The 26359-nt window shown below is 33.2% G+C and overlaps 1 protein-coding gene across 1 annotated transcript; it reads right to left on the bottom strand.

The window, feature by feature from the left end:
- Positions 1-179: 179 nt before the first annotated feature.
- On the bottom strand, positions 180-26359 carry LOC145724408 (putative polypeptide N-acetylgalactosaminyltransferase 9). Its single transcript, XM_081972686.1, has 10 exons — positions 26194-26359; positions 12277-12468; positions 12090-12216; positions 10248-10398; positions 9742-9850; positions 8177-8765; positions 2540-2792; positions 1509-1648; positions 1341-1451; positions 180-1285 (listed from the first exon to the last, which is right to left on the bottom strand). The coding sequence occupies exons 2-10, from the start codon at positions 12294-12296 to the stop codon at positions 1013-1015; spliced, it is 1773 nt and encodes a 590-aa protein (XP_081828812.1). The 5' UTR covers positions 12297-12468; positions 26194-26359; the 3' UTR covers positions 180-1012.

Raw genomic sequence — 26359 nt, 5'->3', positions numbered from 1 at the left:
AATTTACTGAAATAGTACTGGGTGAAATACAAAATTCCTAAAAATATCTCTTGGACAGGAAGCCTTTTCTTTTTTAATATTCTTATTTTGGTTATAGTAATATACTAGTTAAATAAACTAAAACTTGTTTCTTTATTTCATAATTTGTAAAAGTTGAATAAGTAAATAATACTATAACAAAAATTTCAATTTATTTAATCCAACATTTCGACTGTCATTTAAACAGAATAAGGCACATTATAAAAATATTTCTTAAGTTAAAATACAACATAATATATACACTGGCCTATAGATTAACATCTAGACAATGAATGACACTAACTGTTTACGTGTTTCATTATTTTGTATTATGCCAATTTAAAATTGTTACAAGCCAAATTTAAGTATAGAAAGCTTTTATATACTTTAACTCAATTAACACCTGCGCTTTCTATACTCATCAGAAGTTGAAGAGGAGTTACGTACATGAAAAATTTCACGTATTATAGCACTTAGCCTTTTATATGTCTTCTAATATAACATTCAATTTAAACTTTACAGTAATAAAAGTGACATTTTAAGCAAACCAAAGTCAATGAATTAGGCAACGCTAAACGTAATAATACATAACGTAAACAATATAGCAGGCAGTTAAATCAAATTCGATAATAACCTACTTTCTCTAACTCATTCACAATGAAATATACATATAAATTTTTGATATGTATAGGTACAAAAAGTGATGAATGGATCGAGATATGCCTTTTAGATATCTGCATTACCCAGTAATGCACCATTAAGCTAAAGAATATAAAAAGACCATTAAGTACAACTTTAACGGCGGATAATATTTACAATAGACACTAACTCAGTCAATAAGTGGAATGTTGAGCAGTACTGCCATTTTAACTTTATTGAGCATTTCCATCTACTCTCACACTCACACGTCCTCACTCATCCTATCTTAATTCACTCCAAAAGAGTCTTAAGTAAAATGTGAAAATGTACATTAATTAATTGACTAGTCACAGATTTATAGTAACTTGGATTTGTCGTAGTTCTCCAATTCCCACTTTTGTGGTTCAGACTGTGGATCACAATACTCCATCACAATTTTCGTTTTGGCCGCATTTATCGCCATGCATTTACCGCTACTGCCATGTTTAATTAGCTTTTTCTCAGAATCGTAATCCCAGTACTGGTTGCCTTTGCTACCATGACATGGGTAGAGAATAACCTCTTGGCCGCTGTAGTCTAAACAAGCTTCATCACGTCTGATCTCACCTGTTTTACTATACAGCCAAAACTGCACAGAAACACCACCAATTAATATTTTTTTGGGAAAAAAACCTAAATCTCACCTGGTTGCCTCCTTGTTTATGACAAGGATAAAGTCCGACTGGTTTGTGCATGTCGTTTTTGCGAGCCGCCGAGTCTAGGCAAATTCGGGCACCAAAACCCAAATTACGCATCTAAAATTTCATAATTCAGTAGGTCTAATAAATAAATGTAAACCAACTAAAAAGTACCTCTCCACTAGCTACGGCTTCCCCAGGTATGAACAGTTCAGGGTAAATGTTGTCCAGGTACCATTTAAAGTTTTTGCACCCCAACCGTTCTCTGAGGGCTATTCTAGAGCTGACGTCACCAAAATCACCTCTGTCGTTTCCTTTAAGAAAATGTTTGGCAAATTAAGTATTGTTTCGAAGACTGAATAGTTCTATTGCCTAAATGGGTTCCTAAACCAAAACATTTAGGAAGTATGCAGAAAAATATTTGACACCTATTTTTTCTTTTTTTACTGCGAAAAAACGTTAGGGAAAACTTTACTTTTCTGTGACGTATGAAAGAGGTATGGAAAAAAGATTTCAAAGTATCTCGTAAACTCACTGACATCTACAAAACACTAAAAAATAACACTAAATTGGAATAATTGATTACGTTCAATTGAAACTTATTCTGAACGCCGCTGAATCATATTACCACTGACATTAATGAATGCAGAGGCCTATACCCAAACGTGTTCCTAATAATTTGTATAAAATATACGATAATGCAGACATTGATTTATTTATTATTATCATTCTCTCTCTATTGTATTTGTCATAAATTCTTGTGGTGAAATATGACCGCAATATCTTTTCTGACTGCAGGCTGGTTTATTGGTTTATATTAATTATCAAACTGTCATAATTTGCTATGTTTTGTTTTAATGAACTGTCTCCACTATAATGGTTTCATTATTCTAAATACCTACTATAAAGGATTTTTCAGTTTCATTGCCCGGCCATAGAATAGTTTAACGTCCAATATCTTTAAAATTATTTATAATAATACTCAGGGAATTTCAGTTTGGTTCATGCAGTTTTTCATATAAAAATGTGTCTTGACCTAAATTTTTATCAGAAAAATTAGATAATTTCAATCCTTAATTTTTATAATAGGTATGTATAATGTGCTTTATTGAAACTTCATACAGTACTGGATTTTCCATTAAATTAAAGTTTTAAGTAACATTATACCTGACTACTACCCTGGATGAATTATATGGAATACATACCTATTCTCTGATAGTAATACTTTGAGTATTCATCTAGCCATACTTCGGCCAATCGAACCGAATTTCTTCTCAAAACATTCACTCCTTTTCGCCACTTGTAGGGCGAACGTTTTCTGAAAATGTGACCCACATGCGAACAGGGTACAATTTCCAAAGTACCACCGCACATCCATGTTTTAAAGGACAGTTCCAAGTTCTCGCCACCCCAAATATCAAAACCGTCATCGTAAGTTCCAAGTTTGGTGAAGAATTCCTGAAAAACAAAGAGTAATTTAGTAACTTTTATTAAACTAAATATACGACCTGATTATTATAACTTTAGTTTTGATTTTGTTGTTGTTTTGTGATACAAAATGGTGGACCCTGAACTAGTTTATTTACTTTGGTTAAGAAAGGAAAGTTGTTTTTATAACATTTAACGAGAAGACACGGACTCATTTTAATTAAATTAAGTTATTCAGGCTTTAAGTAGCTTCACCAAAAATGGCACTTTGCAATACGTTAATTACAAAGTAAACGAGAAGAGACAAGTACAAACAGTGTTCAACTAGTTTTTCAAAAAAAAAAACGCAACAACCTCAGGAATTACGCTAAAACGCTGTTATTTTTCACTTTGATGACGTTCAACTAAAGTTACAGTAATCGGACCGTTCTGCGGTTCTAGTATCTCAATCTAAAGTTGAACGTAAAAGAAAAACCGATTATAGGAGAAAAAGACAGAAAATCCTGATAAAAAATCCAGTAGACAAGGTGTTGCAATGCAACAGTAATTCGATTGCTAAATATTGTTACGGTTTGGGCCTACTATGCTCGATACTCGATGAAACCGATGCGCCGCAATATCTGGCCGGGCGCGTGTTAAAGTAGGCCACACTTAGGAAGCGACACCTGGAATATTCGAAGCAAATCGCGAAGCGTTTTGCGGTCATTCTAGAACGTGGTTTGCGAATATAAAAGAAGCGGTGTCGACGTCGGCGAGAGTGTAGTGAAGTAGTGAATTTGGGAACGCGGTAAAGTTTAAATAGCGGAGTAATTGTGGAATTGTAGTAGTGTTTTTAGTAGCTGTGTTAATTATTGTACGGAGTGTTTTGAAGTGTAAATAAATTTATTAATTGTTGAGTTAAATTGACTTTGTGTGAACCCACGGGAAAATCGTAACAATTGGTGTCAGAAGTGCGATCAGACTTTAGTGCGACGTGAATTGGAACTAAACTTCGGGTTAGAGACTTGTGTTCAGAACCGGACTAGAGATTTTCGGAACAGTGGTGTGTTAAATTTATTTTATGCCAATAACAAGACGTCAAAGTGCAAACATGGAGGCCCAACTTGCAGCTATTATGGCAATGCTTGAAAAACAAGAAGAGAAACAAGAACAAACAGAAAGGATTCGACAACAAGACAAGGAAGAACAAGAAAGAATTCGACAACAAGACAAGGAAGAACAAGAAAGGATTCGACAACAAGAGAAGGAAGAACAAGAAAGGATTCGACAACAAGAGAAGGAAGAACAAGAAAGGATTCGACAACAAGAGAAGGAAGAACAAGAAAGGATTCGACAACAAGAGAAGGAAGAACAAGAAAGGATTCGACAACAAGAGAAGGAAGAACAAGAAAGGATTCGACAACAAGAGAGGGAAGAACAAGAAAGGATTCGACAACAACAAGAAAGAATGCTACAACAAGATATAGAAATGCGTCAAGAAGATAGAGAGCGGCAAGAAAAACGTAACGTAGAAATATTGAACGTTCTAGCACGGAACAAGACAGAAATCCAAGAGTATGTAACCCATAGTCTCAAAAAGATGGAGTGTGATGTTGAGGGAAAATTAAATGATGTTCGGGACGACATTAATAAAATTCAGAATGATGTTGAGATTAAGCTACGCGACTTAGAGCAGAAAATTGACAGCAGAGGAGTCAGCTCTACAGTGTTCACCGGAAACGGGTTCAACAAGATCAAGCCTCCCACATATGATGGTCAAACTTCATGGGCAATGTACCAACTCCAATTTGAGGCCGCTGCAAATGCAAATAGATGGAGTAACGAGGAAATGGCTGTAGCACTAATAGTGGCATTACGAGGACCTGCATTGGAGCTGTTACAGACGGTGCCTATCGCCCAACGAAGCAACTATGAAGCATTAGTAGCTGCATTAGAACGTCGTTATGGGGATCAACATAAGAAAGGACTGTATCGAACGCAATTAATGGCAAGACAGCAGAAAACTGGTGAAAATCTAGAAGAGTTTGAAACCGAAATTCGTCGCCTTGTGCATCTGGCTTACCCAGCCGTCCCGGATGAAGTCCAAGAAGAACTTGTGGCACAGTATTTTGTAGATGGGATTCGAGATCCGGAGGTAAAGAAATGGCTGAAGATGTTCAAAGGGAGCAACAACAGCGAATTACTGATTCGAGCGCTGGAAATTGAAGCTGCGTGCAATGATTTAAAGCCAGAGCCTATTCAAGAGGAAAGAGTACCGCCAGCCGATCATGTTGCTACATTAATAGATGAAATTAAAGCAATGGTAGGCCAATTAGTGCAACAAATGGCAGCATCAGGAAATAGTCAGTCCACACAATTAGAACGATCACGCCCGATCACGAGAGTGGAGTGTTATCGATGCGGACGTACGGGACACATTAGAAGGAATTGCAGACAGCGGTCTTGTTCTCCAAACCCACAGTGTCGACGAAACCAGGACATCAGAACAAATCACCGGAACTCCTCTGCTAAAGGAAACATTACATGTTATATTTGTGGACGTAAAGGACATTACCAATGGAATTGCAGACAGCAGTCTCGTTTACCGACCCCGCAGAACTGGCGTAACCAGGAGCAGGAAATGAAGAATCCGGAAAGACATTTACCGCGATATGTAGAGGATCGTCAAGTTTTTGATAGTGACTTAAGGTACCGGAAAGGACAAATTCATAATGGTTGGAGGATTGGTCAAATCGCGAAGGTGACAGATAAAGAGGCTACAAAAAGAATGAAGAGCAGCGTTTCTAAGGAAGTCATAATAAAAGGACAGCGCTCAGACTCTGATTTGGAAGTAATCAGAAGATGGTTGGAGAAGGATTTGAAACCGGATTGGCAACAGATTTCCAGATATGGACCAACAGTAAGGGGTTACTGGTTGCAGTGGAATTCGCTTCGACTGCGAGATGACTTAATTACTCGCAAATGGGAAAGTCCAGACGGAAAACGCTTTGTTTACCAAACAATAGTGCCCAATTCCTGCAAAGAGAATGTGCTGCGAGAACTACATGACAGTCGCGGAGGAGGACACTTTGGAGTAAACCAGACTTTGGCTAGAATAAGAGATCGATTTTACTGGATTAACTTCAGAAAGGACGTTGAGGAATGGTGTAAACGGTGTGACCAGTGTTCGTTACAGAAGGGATCCATCACAATTCGGGAACTTGAGAGAGAAAAGATGAAACCAAACAACGACCGTATGAAGATGACGCTGGACCACAGACCAACTGGTGGCAATTATAAGGAAGGTGATGCTGTGTGGATGTTTCAACCCAGGAGGAGCAAAGGATTAAGTCAAAGATGGCAACGACACTGGGAGAGACCTTACCATGTGGTAAAAAGGTTAAATGACGTCGCGTACAGAGTCCAACGCAGCCCCAAAGGCAAGATGAAAATTGTCCATCTGGACAGACTCAAGAAATACCAGGGATTAGATGAAGCGGATCGGGACGATCAGCTTTAAAAGGGGGGCAGTGTTACGGTTTGGGCCTACTATGCTCGATACTCGATGAAACCGATGCGCCGCAATATCTGGCCGGGCGCGTGTTAAAGTAGGCCACACTTTGGAAGCGACACCTGGAATATTCGAAGCAAATCGCGAAGCGTTTTGCGGTCATTCTAGAACGTGGTTTGCGAATATAAAAGAAGCGGTGTCGACGTCGGCGAGAGTGTAGTGAAGTAGTGAATTTGGGAACGCGGTAAAGTTTAAATAGCGGAGTAATTGTGGAATTGTAGTAGTGTTTTTAGTAGCTGTGTTAATTATTGTACGGAGTGTTTTGAAGTGTAAATAAATTTATTAATTGTTGAGTTAAATTGACTTTGTGTGAACCCACGGGAAAATCGTAACAATATTTAGGAATTGTTTAGGTTAATTAATAAATACAAAAGCCAGATAAACAAAACCCTTGTCATCAAAATAAATATTAGGATTGGTTCAATTGTTTGTGGTTTTAATTATGTAAGTAGTCTGATCGGTAAGCAAGACTACTGCTTCTACTGCTTTTTACCCTCCCATAGCTGTAGACCAAAAGGATAGGTCTGGAAGAGGAAGTCGCTACAAGTCCAGGAATTTTCCCTTTCGGGAAGTTCCTAGAGTGGCATCGGCTTCCTCTGCCCTGGGAGAAGGATATCCCCGATGATGGAGGGGCTCTTCTGGCGCTCTTATTGTCCTACATTTCTTCTTTCTTCGTCAGCTCGTCCATCTCTGGTGGCCCTGGCAAACTATAGGGCGGCGAAGTTGTCGCCGACTAGGCGTTTTATTTGGTTTTCTGTCATTATCTCACCCATGCAATTATCAATGTTTGTTTCTGTTCGTTACACCCATTACACGGTTATCCCTATAGTCGGTTTTCTTTTACTTCACTTGTATACAAAGTATCAGATGTAGGATGTAGTAGTTGCACAAGTTTAACCTAATAACCATTAAGGGGTGATAAAAAGAGAAAATTGTTACATGTAAATAGAAATTTTAAAATTATCTATAGTGAATCACTGGTGAGAAGAGATAATCCTTACAAATCAATGAACTTGACAAAAAAGGTCTGCCACATTGCCAGTCTGTCGAAGCAGATGTGATATAGATTGTTGGTCAGAAGATATCAATCAGACCATCAACCTGTCCAATAATAACTCTTAAAACTTGTGCGACACCTTTTACACCTTTTCAACCAATCAGATCGGTGTTTACCGAATGATGCGGCATTAATGGTGCTGTTCCTAGATTTTGGAACGCCATCTGTACTTTCTAACTCATAGAGTTGAGTACAGATGTCACCAGATGTTGCACACAACTATCATTTCTGGCATCCAGTTGACTATACTGGAACGAAGGTTTTGTTCTTTGGTTATCAAGCCCTATAGCCTCTCTGATGAGCCGTAATACGGCGAAACCGGTCAGAGGATTGGGATTGATAAACAAAAAACAAAATCTCACCATTTTCAACCAATCAGATCGGTGTTTACCGAATGATGCGGCATTAATGGTGCTGTTCCTAGATTTTGGAACGCCATCTGTACTTTCTAACTCATAGAGTTGAGTACAGATGTCACCAGATGTTGCACACAACTATCATTTCTGGCATCCAGTTGACTATACTGGAACGAAGGTTTTGTTCTTTGGTTATCAAGCCCTATAGCCTCTCTGATGAGCCGTAATACGGCGAAACCGGTCAGAGGATTGGGATTGATAAACAAAAAACAAAATCTCACCATTTTCAACCAATCAGATCGGTGTTTACCGAATGATGCGGCATTAATGGTGCTGTTCCTAGATTTTGGAACGCCATCTGTACTTTCTAACTCATAGAGTTGAGTACAGATGTCACCAGATGTTGCACACAACTACCTTTTACTTAAATGTGAATAAAAAATCAACTTACTCTGTCTATGCTAAACAGTCCACCAGCCATCGTAGGACTCCACACAGGTTCCGCCGTATTCTCGTGTCGTATTTTCTCATGCTGTGGTACCGCATGCCAATTAAACTGCAGATTCCAGTCAAATCCACCCACATTAACTCCGGTACTATCGTGATAAACGTACTCTAGAGTAGTATCATCAATTACATCGATTACTGGACATACTACAGTGGTGGAGTTACGCGCTATTCTATCTAGAAGCGGCTCCAACCACCCTTCCGTACACTCGCAATGAGAATCCAGGTAAGTTAGGACTGCCCCAGTGGCCTGCTCGTACCCTAACAGTCTAGCACGAATTAGACCTACACGTTTAGGGGCTCTTACGATTTTAACTTTTGGTTCTTTGGCCCAGTAATCTTCTAGTTGAGTTTTTAGATGATCCATATCAGAAAAATCATCAACTAGCACTACTTCATGAAGCAATTCTGGAGGTGAGCGGTCTATAACTGAATGTACTGTACGTAAAAGTACCGACCAAGCTTCGTTGTGGAAACAAATCACCACCGAAGTTTTCGGGAGGTTTTTCAAATAGCGGCCTGGCTTTTTGCACCTGAAATATTTCAAAATTTGACATGATTAATGGATTCCCCCCACATCAAATTACTACTCAAGGATAAAGTTTTTAAGCCCTGTCCCCGTTTGTAATTAAGCTAACTCTGATTAATCGTAATCAGCTACTGATTGTCATTTATACTAATTATTAAGTGTTTAGTTGCTCACTGATACTAATTATCTCCCTTTTGGGTAGTTTCTATTTTGAAACTTTTGGTAATCTCGTATTGTTGTCGGTGGGTTTTGATATAAAGTTTCATAAAGCGACCGAGGGTAAGAATCGATAAATATTATTAACGGTATTGTATATTTGATGTTTCAAATTCCGAACTATATGCTTATTTTGTAAAACCCACCGATATGGATCAGTTACTAAAACGTTGAGCCTATTTATAATGAAAATCAAACAAAATTTGGATGACGTTATAAAATAGAAAAAAACTTGGAACAATGTAAATGAAGTGAACTGTTATTAACTTTGTTCCTGAGTTTGTTCTAATGTGTGTTTTATTATAAGTCAGTTATTTGATTAAGACCAAAATCGGCGCACTAATTCTTTTATGTTGAGTTTTTACATCGATCAGTTAATCTTATTAATTTTCGGGTAGGGCTAATTTTTGTCTATAGTTTTTAGCAACATATTTTGTAGAAACGTTTGTTTACATCTATGCTTTTGACAATCAATCAATTTATAAGACCTTTAGTGAAAAATGTGTGAGTAGCAAGCTAAACACAGTAAAAACTGTAGTTTTGTTATCAATTTTTTACCAAATATTCGAAATACTAAAAAAATGTAGAAATGTGTGTATGGCTGGTTTTAGACGGTTAAACACCCGTCGCAGTATTGAAAATTATTGAATTCACATTTATTATTTCTCCATGCTTCCAGGTGAGATTAATTCTAATGACATTAATTGCTCAAGAAGAACAAGTAGAGATATTTTAAGACAAAAACTGCACTTTTGTATACATACCACTCATCCCTGGCATCAGGTAAACTTCTGTGTACGCTGATCATATCGCTAACATACTGATTGAAGGCGTTATTCATCCATCCATCATCAACCATTTTCTTTACAGCTCCTAAAAAGCAATAAATTTGTATTTACAAAACTTTTGATCAGTCAGTTTGAGAGGTAATTAAAATTGTTTTTAGATTTTTTGCTGTTTTAATATGCCAGATATTTGATAAAATGTGTCTCTGTTGCAAGCCAATTTAATTAAGGTGCTAAATATTCGAAAACCACCAAAAATGCAATAGTTTTTCATGAATTAACTCGAATGGTAATACTATAATCCTGAATTATTCCCAAGTTTCAAAAGTTTCTTCCTATTTACGGTTCAGAAAATATTATATGTTTTGACCCTCTGAAAATCTTATTTATTTATTATTATTCTATAAAAATTTTCAGGAATTAAATTGTTATAATAGAAGTTTAATTCTGTTTTTTTTTTTAACAAACACAATGTAACAAATTACCTGTTAGATTAGTTGGTAACTTTACTGGCTTTCCCATTTCACCAGGCAAATCCTGTGGAGGTGCTAATACTAAATTATCGTCAATAACATTTCTTGGTTCTTCTTGTTCTTCTTTTTGAAAGGGTATTAAAGGACCGGCTTCTTCGTTGATCTAAAATTAAAAACCAATTAAATTAATTAATTGTTATTAGATAAAAATGATATCATATTGACTTTTTGTTGTACACAAAACTGTATAGGACAAAGCTTATCTTGCTAATAAAGGAAGTGTTTATTTCCGTAATTAGATGAAAGATAATTGCCGATAAAATTACGGAGCAGATTAATTTCCTGACTGTGAAAAAAGTCTGTTATTATGGGGTTTGTTTTTCTATTTAAAATTTTTTCCGTAACTTTTCCTGCCTGAGTTTTTAAAGTATAGCGAAACAACTAAGTTTTTATATTGTTAGTATTACATTATTTTTCTTGACAAAAGCTTTATTTCTGGTATACAGAATGTTGAAATTTGATTGATTTTTTTAATTGAAATCTAACCGGTTTTACCGTTTACCTACTAGATGTTCATCAGATATTTACCCCAGTTTTTACACGCTTTGTGATCGACATTGTTCAATGTTGTCACATGATTGCAAGATTGTACAAATTAATACTTTTTAGGAATCATGTCGCCTAAAATTTATTGTGGTACGCCACTGATGTCTAAAAACATTTTCTTTCAATCTCTTGGTTTCATTGAAACTATTTTATTTTTGCACTTTTTTTGTATCTTTTAGAATTTTCTTTTAGGTTCGTCAAAATTGGTCATGGTTAGTAAACCACAAGGTTAACACAACTGTGTAAAACTGTCTTTTAAACACTTTTGTCGAAAATTACATTATAAACCAGTTTTTAAAGTTTTAATGAAATTAATGTTAATAAGTATAATTTAGCAAGCTGATTTAATGAAGGGTCAATAAGGTTTAACTTTGTTTCTCATCACTGTTTATTACAAATGATAAATTTCCTCAAGACAGTGATTCGTTTCAAAGTAAATTCGTCCTTATTGACATGATTTTTGTAAATTTGAGCTGTCAATTTTGAGGAGCAGAAGTTATGTTTTTAACTGAACCGTGTAGAACACTTTTTAAGTCAAAAATTGCATTATAAATTTGGGTTTATATTTTTAATCAAATTAATGTTAATGGCTATTTGGCTGGCTGATTTAATGAACTGTCAATAGGGTAAAGTTTTGTTTCTCATCTCTGTTTATTATAATGGTAAATCCCGTTAAACCAGTGGTTTGTTTCAACGTAAATTCGTCCTCATTGATATAATTTTTGTAAAAATTAACTGAGTTTTGAGATGCAAAAACATGTTGTTTGTATTTAACTTATATTTTCAGTAGGGGCGATTTACTTGGTTATTACTTTTTAATACTCATTATTATCTGTCTGTGTGCACGCTACTGTATCTAATATTTGGATAATCTTTTAAACAAATTTGCTCCTTTTCCTGATAACTACCACATTCTCAGTAGTTTATTTACACTTTGCATATTCCAGTTAACCGGATCCTTCTTCACCCATAAACATTTTGATTCTTCCAAAAATATATTAGGAAAAACCATTGGATAAATTACATTTATAATTAATTAAACTTATAATGGAAGCAACAAAACATGGTGTCTCAACCGTAAGTAGAAATAGTACATCCAAATATCTGAGAAAAAGAACTATGTTGACAGGTAAAAATTAACGGAGTTAGCTATTGAATAAAATATAATCACCCTATACATCGTTACACACAAAATTAGAAATAATCAGGGATTAAATTGTTGAATCCAGCAATCAAAAACATACTTACATCGTTGCGTTCTCGTTGCCAACTTTGCACTCTGGCCCTCCTTTCCGAACCAGAATCCCACGATATCAGCATTACAATGGTAAACCATGCTGTACCAACAATTACAGCCAACTTAAACAGAAACGACCTGAAAACGTTAAACACCAATTAGTTAACTATTTTTGGTTGTGGTTAAGGTGTTGCTTACTTTTTGAAACAAAACACCATGTTGTGTATGCACCGGTCCAACTCCAACTGGCATCAAGACTTTCTTATCAACATTATTACGATTTCCAGATAAGATTAGAACTTTCGTTTATCATGAAGAAACCCGTTGCAGGATTGCCATACCGGTCTAGTGTCGAACAGCTGACTTTTTTAGATATAAGCCAGTGGATATCTGTAATTAAATAGAACAAGTTTGATGAACACATCGGTGATAAGGTTTGTGTAGGTGGTAGTTGGCAAGATTTTACTGTGGAGATAATTGAATGATAATTTTGATGGTTTACAATGTGTTATGACAATTAAAAATAATCCCCAGAGGCTTATTTGACGCTGTATAATAAATTTCTGTTTATTTTAGAATTAGATGTGTTGGTCGATCAGGGTGTGTCTTGAAATGAGGGAACAGAGTTATCAAGAGAAAGATGTGACAAGAACTTGCTATTGTCAGCTACTTCTGAGTTCTGACACATCCCATCAACTCTTGACTATTCCGTTTCCTGCTTTCAAGAATTAGAGCCCATATCTAGTTTTGAGAAGCTAGGTGAACATAAATGATCTACACATCAGCTACTAAGACTGTTGATAAAACCGATGTTGCCACTAGTTTCATGTTTTTTGCCAATAACTTTGGATGTTCTGAAATAGTCTGATTTAATGAACTGAAATCAATCGAAAACGGAACAACAAATAAGCCCGAACGAGAAAAAACGCTCATAAAACCTAAAACTGGCTTTTTAGCTTTCATGGCGAATTTAATTGGTTGGCTCCGACATTATTAAGGATGCATAATTAAAATTCCGTTGACATTCACATTTTCGTCAGACAAAAAGCCACCGAATAATTTCGATACTTCAAAGTAGACGGCCTTTATCAAAATCCGTGTTAATCGAAAACAAGAAATGACGAAACCAATTCTTAATGCGTTTAGTTCTGATTTTTGTAACTGGGCAGATGTGCCTGCTTCATGGCATGTTATTGTTTTGTACCTACCAGATTACCTTGAATACTCTCGCTTCAGTACGTGGTATCTGCTAGTATTCATATTACGCTTATTTGGCATTTACCACAACAACTTTTTTGGTATGGTTTTCATCTCCAACCGGTTTTGTTAAAACTTAAGGTTAAATCATTACGAAAGATTCTTTAAACTCTGTTTAATTGTTTTAAAGGAAATATACACATTTTACCCAATTACTTACCAACTTGTATGTCTATGTATAGTCAGGGGCTAGAACAAAATTACAAATTAAGCTGTCAAGTATTTATTAGGTTTTAAGGGGAAACTTCTCAAAAACCCATTAACTTAAAGTTCAAAGCTGTAACAATCTTACAATGGAGAAAAAAAAACTAAAATTACATAATTATTGAGTTTAAATTAAAGAGGCTCAAAACATACATTTTAGGGACATACATTTTCTATTTTTTTCTAGGATCCTCTAAAATTTAAGTTAATGGGCTACTTAATACTGGCTTACGTCACGTGACAGCTGTCACAATTGTCAAAACTCACTTATAAGTGACCTGAAAGTATAAAATGTCAAATAGATTTGTTTCTTTGAGGAATTGCACTGTGAGTTGTGTTTAGAGCTCCATGGAGCCAAATTTGACAGTTCTGAAGAATACTTTAATACTTTCTCCTACATCACGTGACAACTGTCACAATTGTCAAAACTCACTTATCAGTGAACTGAAAGTATAAAATGTCAATTAGTTGTTTTTACAGCTCTATGGAGACAAATTTGACAGTTTTGACGTTAAGGAACATCTTTATACTTTGCTTGCGTCACATGACAGCTGTCATAAATGTCAAAACTCCCTTACCAGTGACATGAAAGTATGAACTCTCAAATAGATGTGTTTCTTAGAGCAATTACACTGTAAATTGTTTTTACAGCTCTATTGAGCCAAATTTGACAAAACTCACTCATCCACGATATGAAAGTTTAAAATGTTAATTATATGTCTTAGAGGAATGACATTGTAAGTTGTATTTACAGCTTCATGGAGTAAAATTTGACAGTTCTGACTTTAAAAAACACTTTTATATTGAATGACAGCTTAATTTGTAATTTTGTAAAGCCCCTGATGATGAGCTGCTACTGCGCTCGAAACATGTTGGGCATTTTTCAAACAAGTTTTTAAAGACCTAATAAATTTATTGTGAAGACTGAGTGTTACTGTTCCCTGTATAAATATTAAGAGAATGTAAATATCCAATTTTTTCCACGACTAACAAGCGAAACAAAATACATCAACTTTTGGAAAGTTTCCTCGTTTACGTGCCAGTTCCTTACATTTTTTGCCACTCTTGTACGACATAAAATAAAAATGTTTTATTAACCTTCAATGTACGTCGCTGATTTTACATAGAATACACTTTTAGAAACGATTTATCTTATTACGATCATTTATGTTATTCCGGTGAATCGGGGAAAAAAGAACGACATTTTCATTAACACCACGTAATTTCTGTTGCAGACCAAAAATTGAAAAACCCCCAAACATGTCCCGAGATATCAGTCAAACTCATAAAATGACATAAGAAAGAATGTTAATTAAAAAAAAATGGATGAAAATTATCTCACCCATCAAATGCACTGGATTGAAATTTGCAGCACATTTTTCGTTACCTCGTATATCTGTGAAGAAATCACTTTTAAGGCAAAATGAATAACAGTCCTGATTCTAGAAGAAACGGCCTTTCAAATCCTGTTTTCTCAAAAACTGATGAGAGCGGAAAAATGTATTGAAATAAATAAGATGGCTAAATGTCCAAATATTTGAAAAGTAGGCTAACTGATAAAAAAAAGAACGAAAAAATGTGTTAAAATGATAGATCTAATGGCACAGGAAAAATAAAAAAGAGTGCGTCAATCTTCCTAAAATTGGTGACTTGACAGGGTGTCACAAAAAAAGCAATACGCTTTTGTTTAATAACTTGATTGATTAAGTTATCTATTAGTACATTTGTATCGTAAAACAATTCTATCGATTAAACCGCCGTGATTAATACTAAAATGATGGAATAGTGCATTGATGCTTGATGGGAGTTCCACTGGCCAATCAGTGACGCCAAATTATGACGATATTATCTCAAGGTAGAAAATTGATATAATTTGTATTGTTGCAGTCCGTGCCAGGACTGGGTGGTTACGTATACAATACATACATACATAGTGCAGTCAAATACATATTCAAATAAATTGTTAGTACAAACCGAAGTAAGCAAAATGAGGTTTAGTATCAAAAGATTTTTATTATTATTAATAATAAGCCTTTGATTCACAATAAACATTCTTCCAAGAATATTTACAGTATTATCTAACTAACTATATGTATATGAGTCTTTTATACTAAATACATTTCGAGTTTCCTCACAATTATGTAATTTTTCGATGAAAAGACAGTTGGTTCACTTCATTTCGTAGTAAATTTCTAAAAGCACTATAAACGACATCCTCTTATTATGATAAAAGCATCCGTTCTTATCTCAGTGAAATTGACCGAATGGGACAAAATAGCTTGCTAAGTTACCAGATTTGGCACAGTTTGACTTTTTATTGGGATATTTGACAATCAAAGCTTAGGTCAAATTGTAATGAGCCAGGTTATTGACCTTGTCGTAAATGAGATTACTTATCGTTTTTGTAAAAATAATTCTATAAATATAACTGTTTTTTAACATTTCGTCAGAACTTGTCTTAGCATTAATAATTATTGCAATAATGTTTAGATTTGGTGACCCAAAAACTTGTTATAGAATTTACAGCCGGGTGCTAGAACCTGCTGTTAATAATTTCAAGGTTTATTTAATTTTCTTATCTTTAACTGCTTTAACATACTGTCTGTGTGTAGTAAATATAGATATAAAATATGTAAATTAAAAATGTTTAGTCCATTTTTGAACGTCTGAGTGTAAATGCTAAAATAATAGTACCTACATCCTTCAACAAGCGGTTATTATTTATACAGGGTGATTCCAAAGTTGGGGCTTTCCTTTCACCTACGAATAGGGCTTCAAAAAATAAGTTTTTTTTCCTTTGACGCTTTTTCGAACAATAACGAAGATACAGGGTGTCAAAGTTTTACTGAAAATAAAACAAAATAAAAAATAACATAAATTTAATTTTAACTAACTACAGGTTATTCCTTATCAACAGACATAAACAAAAACAAAATATTTCAGCCGCCTTCGAACTAAGTTTTAATAATTTGACATTTTAAATTAAAACAGCATTTAATTTTAGGCACGCATTAAGACGGTTTTTATTTTGTTACTCGAAAGCGGTGCGTCGGTGCAAAAAATAATAAAAGGGGTTTTATTTTTAGAATTGAACAAGGAATTCAATAATAAATTTCATGTTGAAAAAAAGCCAGTAGAGTAATATTTTTTTTCAAAAATGTTTTAAAAAAATTATACGCGCGTCACTGGTAAACGCAAGAAAATTGTTGTTTCTTGGAAAATTTCCTTTCCACGTAGCTACTGACACCTACAAAATTTTGTCTAATTACTTCATGTGGTTTGGCCAAAATCATTAAATTTTTATTTTTTTATTAAAACTTTGACACCCTGTATCTTCGTTATTGTTCATATTTCGAAAAAGCGTCAAAGAAAAAAAACCTTATTTTTTGAAGCCCTATTCGCAGGTGAAAGGAAAGCACCAACTTTGGAATCACCCTGTATATTAACTATAATACATCAAACCTTACATGACACTTGTCATGTAAATAATAACCATATTGAACCTAAATTTTGAATCTTTTCTTCTTTTCTTTTAATCTGATGACCTTCTCTCCTCTCTTTTGTTAAATTTTAATACTTCTTGTTTTAATCTAATACTCCATTATCTTCATCTATTTCTCTTCTTTCTTCCGGTTTTCAACTAGTTGAAATCAATTATAATTTAGTATGAAATATTAGAGTGTTGCGTTAATAAAAGTAATGCAAATCCGACATTTCATTACCTACCTACAATTCACTAACATTAATTGAAGATTAAATGTGGCAATTTTGCTTGTATGGCCGATTTCTTCATTTCAAGTGTCTGTGCAATGTGGCGTTGATTTTACAATAAATAGAAATTGGTCGTTACTAATACTATGGAAGATTAAACATATAGAATACATTTTAAGTTTCTCTTCGGATTGGAAGAAAGTGAAAAGTTGTTTACTTTTGCCGCAATTACACAGAAGATTTAATCTTCGGGCGCATCCTCAGCAAGGTTTTACACAAATCATGTCTGAGATAGTCATCACAAGTAAAAACTTGTTTTATTAAAACGCAGAGTACGTAATTATTTTGCTGAACTTATCTCATTTTCAAACTGTACGTGTACTTGCGTAATTGATTTTTTTCGCCAAAAAAAGATTATCATCTAGCATGATCTTTTACATTCTCTTGGAAAGCACGGTTGCCAAGTGGCTACTGTTTATAATAGCTAGATGTAATTCAATTCAATTCAAAGAAATTCTGTATTCTTACATTTTATAATAATGTAGAGTCTATATTTTATAAATTCACATGAAATGATTGAAGTGATTGATGACGATTTTGTACAAATATGTTTGATTAAATCAGCTTGTAACTGTTAAAAAGTTAAAACAACTGAATTTTCTGAAAGTAAGAGCAATTTTTGAACTCACTATTAAAATAAAATATATCAATCTGTAGTTAGTTGTGTGTAACCAGATTCTGGACTAATATAGTAGACACTGTCAATATCAGGCCATTTTGTTTTGTTATTATATTCAGTTAATTGATAGTAAAAAGTTTTATTAATAAACCTTTAAACAATTGGCAACAGCGTAATTTTTAACACTTTACGTATAGAAGAGATCCCACAAAAATAATTTATAGTCAATTTGCATTTTGATTCACCCTGTAGTATTATCTGAAAGTAGAAGGCATGTTACCTATAATGCCAACAAAAAAATATTAATTAAAAAATAATTTTCCCAATTAACCACTGCATTGGTTGGCACATAAATTCTGAGACACTCTAATTCTGAGACATTCTTAATTTAGTTTAGGGGTTATTGCACCGTCGTACTTAAGTCAAGTATAGTTCAGACTGTGACATTTTTCACTCGTTCTGTCACATTCAAAATCAAAGTCAACCTAAGCTCGGTTTAAAATACGACGGTGCAAATGGGTGGCAATATGCTTTTTTATTACTAATTGACTTAGTTATTTGCCAGTTTTACTATAGGACAGCCATGGGCTATGCTGGGATTAGTTTACGAAATAAAGTCCCAAATGAGAGAGTAAAATTTCCGAGTTTAAAAGAAAACGGTTGAATTCAGCTTTTTTAAAATTTAATCAACGACAATTTCATTATATGACTAAACAGGGTGGTCAAAAAGATACTTCAAGGCAACCAATCAATTCATCGGAACACTCTGTCAACCATTGAAATAACTGAATTTTCAACTGTTAACCTGAGAACCGTCAAATTTAGACTTAAATTCGAGTCAATCTTTTTAATTAAGGACGAAGAAGACTGGGAAAAAACAATCTCTAGACTTAAGAGAGTTAACTTTGAAATTATTGCAGTTACCAGGTTAATTACCCAAAATGACTTTTTTTCTAATTGAAGAAATGTACATTCTCTACTTAAGAACCGAGTTACTACTACTTAATAGTGTTTGTTGAGTTACCAATGGATGAACATATTTTTAAACATAAGTTACTATGTTACCAACTATCAGAACGAGTATTATGTTTTGTTTTCTAGATAGTTTTTAAAAAGAATTTTATCTAGTTACTTTCACTTTTACTTAAGACAGACAAAAAAATAAGTGAAAATAAAACTCAGAGTCGATCTCCACAAAATATTTATTAAGTTTAAGTGAAAGCAAAACTCAGAGTCGATCTCCACAAATATACTATTATATTTGTGGAGATCGACTCTGAGTTTTGCTTTCACTTACACTCACTACTCCACTGCGTGCATATGGACTACTACTTTTCGATTTATTAAGTTGTTATCTGCCTTAGGCAACACAGAAGACAATGCCTTAGTTTTGTAAATTTTATTTACATGTTGAATTATTGTATTCGTTTATCAATTTTTAACAATTGAAAAAACATGCATATAAAAGTTCAATCAAAAATCCTAAACTGAATTAATTTATAAAAAATCAAACAAAATGATATTGAATTTTAGATGCGCTTTGAGTTGTTTAACTGCAATGAACAGTGGAAACAATACAGACTATTTAAAAATAATTTTAGTTTTGGTTTTAATAGCTATTTATGATGGTTAAAAGTTATAATCAGTGTCAATCATTTTCTTTAAAAAGAAAAACTTTTTATTTTAATATTAGTGTTGCCACAGTATTGCAACAAGATTAGATAGTGAAAATTTTTTATAACATGTCAAGTAGAATAAACTTTTCCTGTATGTATACTTCAAAATTACACATAGTTAGTTATAATAAAATACGAAAAACACCAAATTCAATTTATGTGTAAAACGACTAAATTATCTATTTTTACACAGAAAAGTGTATGGAGAGTAATTCAAATTTCACTCTCACTAGGGCGACATATTAGATTTTTAGATGAAAAAAACTCGTTTTATTAATTTCAGTGATGTATTACTTTCTATAATTTGCTTGGTAATTAGTCAAAAATTTCAATAAAAACTATAATAATATTTTCTTGTTGGCCTTGACTTTTTTTCAAGTTTCTGTTAGGTTAACATCAATTGACAATACCTGTCAAACAAGATTCAGTGATTGTCACATATTTTCAATCAATACTTTCTTAGGTACGTACTTGACTCTAAGAGTAAGTAGGTATTATCAATATAAAGTAATAGAATTTTTTGGTAGGTGATTTATACTTCTTGTCTGGAGCATTTTTTCAATTTTTGGAAAGTTTAAAGTGCTTTTGTTGTGCTCATTTCACCTAATATAAGGTCATTTCGAGGGGTAGACCGCCGATAATTTTTTGTACATCAAAATGCCTTTTTGCATACAAAATACCTTGAAATGCCTTTAAAATACCTCACAATGCTTCTATTATTACTCAAAATGCCTTATAGGGATAATGCCTTAAAACTGCCTTGAAATACATCAAAATGCCTTTAAATTATTTAAACTGCCTCAGGATACCTTCAAATGTTTACACATTTGTAGCATTCTTAAATTTAGTTATAAGTCCCCTGGTATTGAGATAATGATAAATCTTGATGAAATACACCCTTGAAATTAATTTCTTTTATGGTCACGTGACAGTTTTTCAAAACGTCATAAGGATTAATGATTCAATAAAAATGACTTCCTCAGGTTACGTGACTGTTTTTTCATAATTTTAAAGACCCAAAAGCTTAAAATTGATTTTCTAAGGTCAGGTGACTGTTTTTCCAAATTCTGACAAACAAAAAATATTTTTTGTACAGTTGTCTGAAATTATGGGTTATATTTTGACGTGTTGCACAAATCTTCTAACTGTCATAGTAGCCAAGTTAGCACGTGTCAAATGACACTTATCATTTAAAAGAAACAGTTGAAAAATTGGTAATTTAAATTTAGACAGTAGTCAAATTGTAAGAACTAGGTCACGTGAGTTCATAAATCAATTTGCAGCAACATTGTAAAGGCCAGTTGACATTGTCAAAAACAGTCACGTGAACTTCAAATGCAACTTTCAAAATTGGTAAATTAAATTTATACAGTTGTAAAAACTTAAATTACCAAATACACGTTACGTGACGTTGAAAATGCAATTCTGCATTAAAAATGCAATTCTGCATATACTATTATATTTGTGGAGATCGACTCTGAGTTTTGCTTTCACTTACACTCACTACTCCACTGCGTGCATATGGACTACTACTTTTCGATTTATTAAGTTGTTATCTGCCTTAGGCAACACAGAAGACAATGCCTTAGACAGATAACAACTTAATAAATAAATATTTTGTGGAGATCGACTCTGAGTTTCGTTTTCACTTACACTGCGAGAATATGTACTACTACTTTTCAAGACAGAGAAATGTCCAATTTTGTTTTAATTAACACTAAAAATCATCATTTTGTCATTTAATTTTGCTAATAAAAAAAAAATAAAATGCAACAATTGACTTATTGTAATTAACGGTTGACTCTGCCGATACCTGAAAATAGCTATGTGCTATGATTTGAACCACCCTGTATAATCTAACCATACCAGTTGCATATTGGTTTTTATGAAGAATATTCCAAAAATTTTTTTCACTAAAAGAAAACTTATTTTTATCATTTGTCCCTGGGACAATTCAGTAGAAATGGCATCACTGCTGGTAAGTATCTTCTTCAGGCGCACCACAATGACTCTACAAGTTTCGGGGACATAACACGAAACGTATAACGTCAATAAATAAAACACAATAATGACCACAAAACAGACTTGCAATTCCGGGATCGTGACCAGTCACGATTTTTCCTAATCTATCATCATTAATTATCTTTTGTGTGGCTGGGCTATGGGTCATCGGCAAAGCAGAGATCGCTTATCTTTCACGTGGAAAGGCCTTAAGAAATTTTGTGTTTCCTCTAAGTTAGAGGATTAAGCCCATATAAAATTGATTAAGTGATATTTGACAACTTTTTACTGCGAAAAAAACCTCTGTGAAAACCACACTTATTTGGTACACTATTCATCTATGACGTAGAAAGGCACATGTGAGTTGAGTGAGATGGAATTCATTACGTATGTCTAATAGGAATTTTAACCAAACGTCAACCATCGAGGAAAACGAAACTGAAATTATACGTTGTTTTATGTTTATTTTATAGTGATTTGTGTTTATAAAGTTATCTTCTGCTGGAAAAATTGCCGTTTAAGATATTTTTTCGAGAAAACGTTATAAAATTGAAATGTCTTTTTCTACGTCACAGGAGACTGTGCTTGGCACATCACACTAGCAATGCAATATTTGATATGTAAGCTCGTTTTAAAGCATCACTTTTAAAAAGTTTATATTTGGAACCTTTATTTCTATTATGGTAAACGACCACACTATTAATAAAAGCCTGAAATAGTACCACTTTTCTACTTGATGATTAATTTCAGTCATGTTTTATCGACGCCTCAAATATTTATACTCGGGGTTATTGCTACGAGAAAACTACGAAAGTTCATCGATTTGGCTGGAGATTTTCAGACGTCAAATAAAACTTTCGAATAGTTTTCCCAAAGTTCTTGAGATATTATTTATGATGTACGGAAGTTTCAATTTTAATTAATTAGGAATTCCTGCGTGCTGCTTTGTAGGTGGATGTTCAGGTGAAATTCATCTAACCTAATTGGAAAGATTGCAAAGGAAAGTATTAATTTAATAATGTGTGAACAGTTGGTTTTAACGTAAACTCGTCTGGCCTAATAGCACTTTCGGTAGCGTGTCAGAAACTAGCCTAAATTGATGGGAGGTTTACAAAATTCGAGTGGACCAGAAGTGGTTTTCGTGAGAGTTCTTGTAAACTTTTTTTTGCGATAATTAACCGCAGTTAGTCATTTGGGTTTTCCCATACATAAACATGACCTGCCTGATTATTATAAACGGTTTTGTTCTCAATACTTATCGTGTCATATTATAATCCACCAACGTAACATTTTACATACAATGTGTGAATTTTCCAGTAACTTAATAAGATGAATCAGTGTTTAGGTAATCAAGTTTATTATAGATGCTTATTTAAACAATGTTTATGAGGTAACGATATTTACTGATCAAAAAAATGTTTAATTATTATTAATAAAATTTTGTTCAGTTATATACTAGCTAGATAACGTATTGCTAAGCTACTGTATTTTAAATATTCATAAGGCGGTTGACAAAGTGTTTCCCTCGGTGTTTCCAAAAGATGTCACCTTTGTATTAATAATACCTACAAAACTAACGTTTTTCTTTGATGTAATCTTTAGTTCATAATTTTAGTTTAGTTTAGTTCTCTTTCTAGTGACGGATTAGTAAAATTGATAGGAGTTTAAATAAAGGAGCTACGATCCTTCAAAAAGTGGAAAAATGCAAATTTTCATTTTGCTCCAGAAGAGTTTTAATGCACAACAAAAGATATATTTATACTTAAGTTAGATGAAATAAGCACTTTAAACCAAAAAAACCTTTCAAAATTGAAAAAAATTACATTTTTTGGAAAAACGTGCAATTTTTCATTCTGCTGAAGAAGGGTTCCAATGCACAGCAAAGGGCATATTTATACCAAATGACCTTACATTAGATAAAATAAGCATAAAAAAGCACTTTAAAGTTTTTAATTTTTAAAAAATATGAAAGAATGGGGGTATTAGGAGGCGTTTTTCAACAACTTTTTGAAATTTAATATCTTGGAAGTTTGAACAGCTAGAGATACCAGTTTTGGCTCATTTTATAGTATTTTCAAGTTATTTCTAATGAATTTGATATCGAAATTGATAGAAATTTAAATAAATGGAAAATAAATTCAAATATTGGAAAAATGCACATTTTATCAAAACTGCAACTTTGCCAATTTTTTATTTTGCTCCAGAAGAGTTCCAATGTACAGCAAAGGGGACATTTATACTAAATGACCCGAGGGATACATCGCCGAGGTAATTTGGTGTACACACTCGAGGTAATTCGAGGTATTACGAGGCATTTTGAGATATTTATGCATTTGAGCGTATTTTGAGGCATTGCCTGTATATTTCAAAATGTAGTGTATTAATATAACAAAATTGACTGAAAATTGAACAGAACAGCATAGGCACATGTAATTATTATGGTTAAATCTTTGTTACATGATATTGAGTTGAAACATATTCATTACAAATTATTACAAAAATGTACCAATTTTTCAGCTACATTTTAAAGTCACGTGACTGTTTTTGACGGGTGCCTCTAAAATGGCATAATCAAAGTCACGTAATGTGTCTCTTCAAAATTTCAGCTTTTACAACTGTCTAAAATAGTCTAAATTTAATTTACCAAATTTTTTAATTTTAAACCACATTTTAAAGGTCAAGTGACTAATTTTGACAGATGTCAACTGGCCTTTACAGTGTTGCAAGAACATGCAGAATTGCGTTTTCAACGTCACGTAACGTGTATTTGGCAATTTAAGTTTTTACAACTGTATAAATTTAATTTATCGTTTTTTAAAGTTTAAACTACATTTTGAAGTTCACGTGACTGTTTTTGACAATGTCAACTGGCCTTTACAATGTTGCAAGCTTAAAAATTGAATTATTAACTCACGTGACCTAGTTCTTACAATTTGACTACAGTCTAAATTTAAACTACCAATTTTTCCACTGTTTCTTTTAAATAATAAGTGTCATTTGACACGTGCTAACTTGGCTACTATGACAGTTAGAAGATTCGTGCAAACGTCAAAACATAACCCGTAATTTCAGGCAACTGTACAAAAAATATTTTTTGTTTGTCAGAATTTGGAAAAACAGTCACCTGACCTTAGAAAATCAATTCAACTGTCATGGGACCTTTAAAAAAATCAATTTTAAGCTTTTGGATCTTTAAAATTATTGGAAAGCAGTCACGTAACCTGAGGAAGTAATTTTTATTGAATCAATAATCCTTATGACGTTTTGAAAAACTGCCACGTGACCATAAAAAAAAATAATTTCAAGGGTGTATTTCATCAAGATTTATCATTATCTCAATACCAGGGGACTTATAACTAAATTTAAGAATGCCACAAATGTGTAAACATTTGAAGGTATCCTGAGGCAGTTTAAATAATTTAAAGGCATTTTGATGTATTTCAAGGCAGTTTTAAGGCATTATCCCTATAAGGCATTTTGAGCAATAATAGAAGCATTGTGAGGTATTTTAAAGGCCTTTCACGGTATTTTGTATGCAAAAAGGCACTTTGGTGTAGAAAAAATTATCGGCGGTCTAACCCTCGAAATGACCTCATATTAGGTGAAATAAGCAAAACAAATGCACTTTAAACTTTCCAAAAATTGGAAAAATGTCGTAACTTGTAAAAAAAATAATTTTTTTATTTTGCTCCAGACAAGGAGTATAAACCACCTACCAAAAAATTCTATTACTTTACATTGGTAATACTTACTCTTAGAGTCAAGTACTTAAGAGAGTATTGATAAAAAAAATATGTGACAATCACTGAATCTTGTTTGACAGGTATTGTCAATTGATGTTAACCTAACAGAAACTTGAAAAAAAGTCAAGGCCAACAAAAAATATTATTATAGATTTTATTGAAATTTTTGATTATTTACAAACAAATCATAGAAAGTAATACATCACTGAAATGAATAAAACGAGTTTTTTTCATCTAAAAATATAATATGTCGCACTGGTATACACTTTTCTGTGTAAAAATAGATAATTTAGTCGTTTTACACAATACATAAATTGAATTTGGTGTTTTTCATATTTTATTATAACTAACTATGTGTAATTTTGAAGTATAAATATAGGAAAAGTTTATTTTACTTGACATGTTATAAAAAATTGAGTAAAAAATTTAATTTAATAATTTTCACTATCTAATAATGTTGCAATACTGTGGCAACACTAATATTAAAATAAAAAGATTTTCTTTTTAAAGAAAATGATTGACACTGATTATAACTTTTAACCATCATAAATAGCTATAGTAAAACCAAAACTAAAATTATTTTTAAATAGTTTGTATTGTTTCCACTGTTCATTGCAGTTAAACAACTCAAAGCGCATCTAAAATTCAATATCATTTTGTTTGATTTTTTATAAATTAATTCAGTTTGGGGTTTTTAATTGCACTTTTATATGCATGTTTTTTCAATTGTTAAAAATTGATAAACGAATACAATAATACAACATGTAAATAAAATTTTAGTTAAAAAAAATATTTGCTTAAAAAAAAGAGCTCAACTAAACTAATAACAAACAACGCTACTCACACTTTCTGCACTGTTACGTTTTAAAATCCAGCATAAAAATCACCTAAACTTTCAAACTAAATTCACCGGGAAAAACACTTGTTCGAGTAAATTGGAGGAGTTCGACGATCGAGAAGTTATGCCCGTATCGAATCCAATAACTGTACCCCAACACACGCTACGACAA

This window comes from Ips typographus, linkage group LG1 (assembly GCF_016097725.1).
Source record: "Ips typographus isolate SLU linkage group LG1, UJ_Ityp_2.0, whole genome shotgun sequence".
Taxonomy (NCBI): Eukaryota; Metazoa; Arthropoda; class Insecta; order Coleoptera; family Curculionidae; genus Ips; species Ips typographus.
The sequence above is the reverse complement of the archived record's forward strand: the minus strand, read 5'-3'. Positions and strand labels throughout refer to the sequence as shown.

What these genes read in the sequence shown, in the direction of transcription:
- LOC145724408 (XM_081972686.1), bottom strand. Translation starts at nt 12,296, where the DNA reads ATGGTGTTTTGTTTCAAAAA. An exon ending in GGCAACGAGAACGCAACGAT is followed by an intron (nt 10,399 to 12,089) that starts GTAAGTATGTTT and finishes TTTTAATTTTAG; the next exon opens with ATCAACGAAGAAGCCGGTCC. An exon ending in ATAAACAAGGAGGCAACCAG is followed by an intron (nt 1,286 to 1,340) that starts GTGAGATTTAGG and finishes GTTTCTGTGCAG; the next exon opens with TTTTGGCTGTATAGTAAAAC.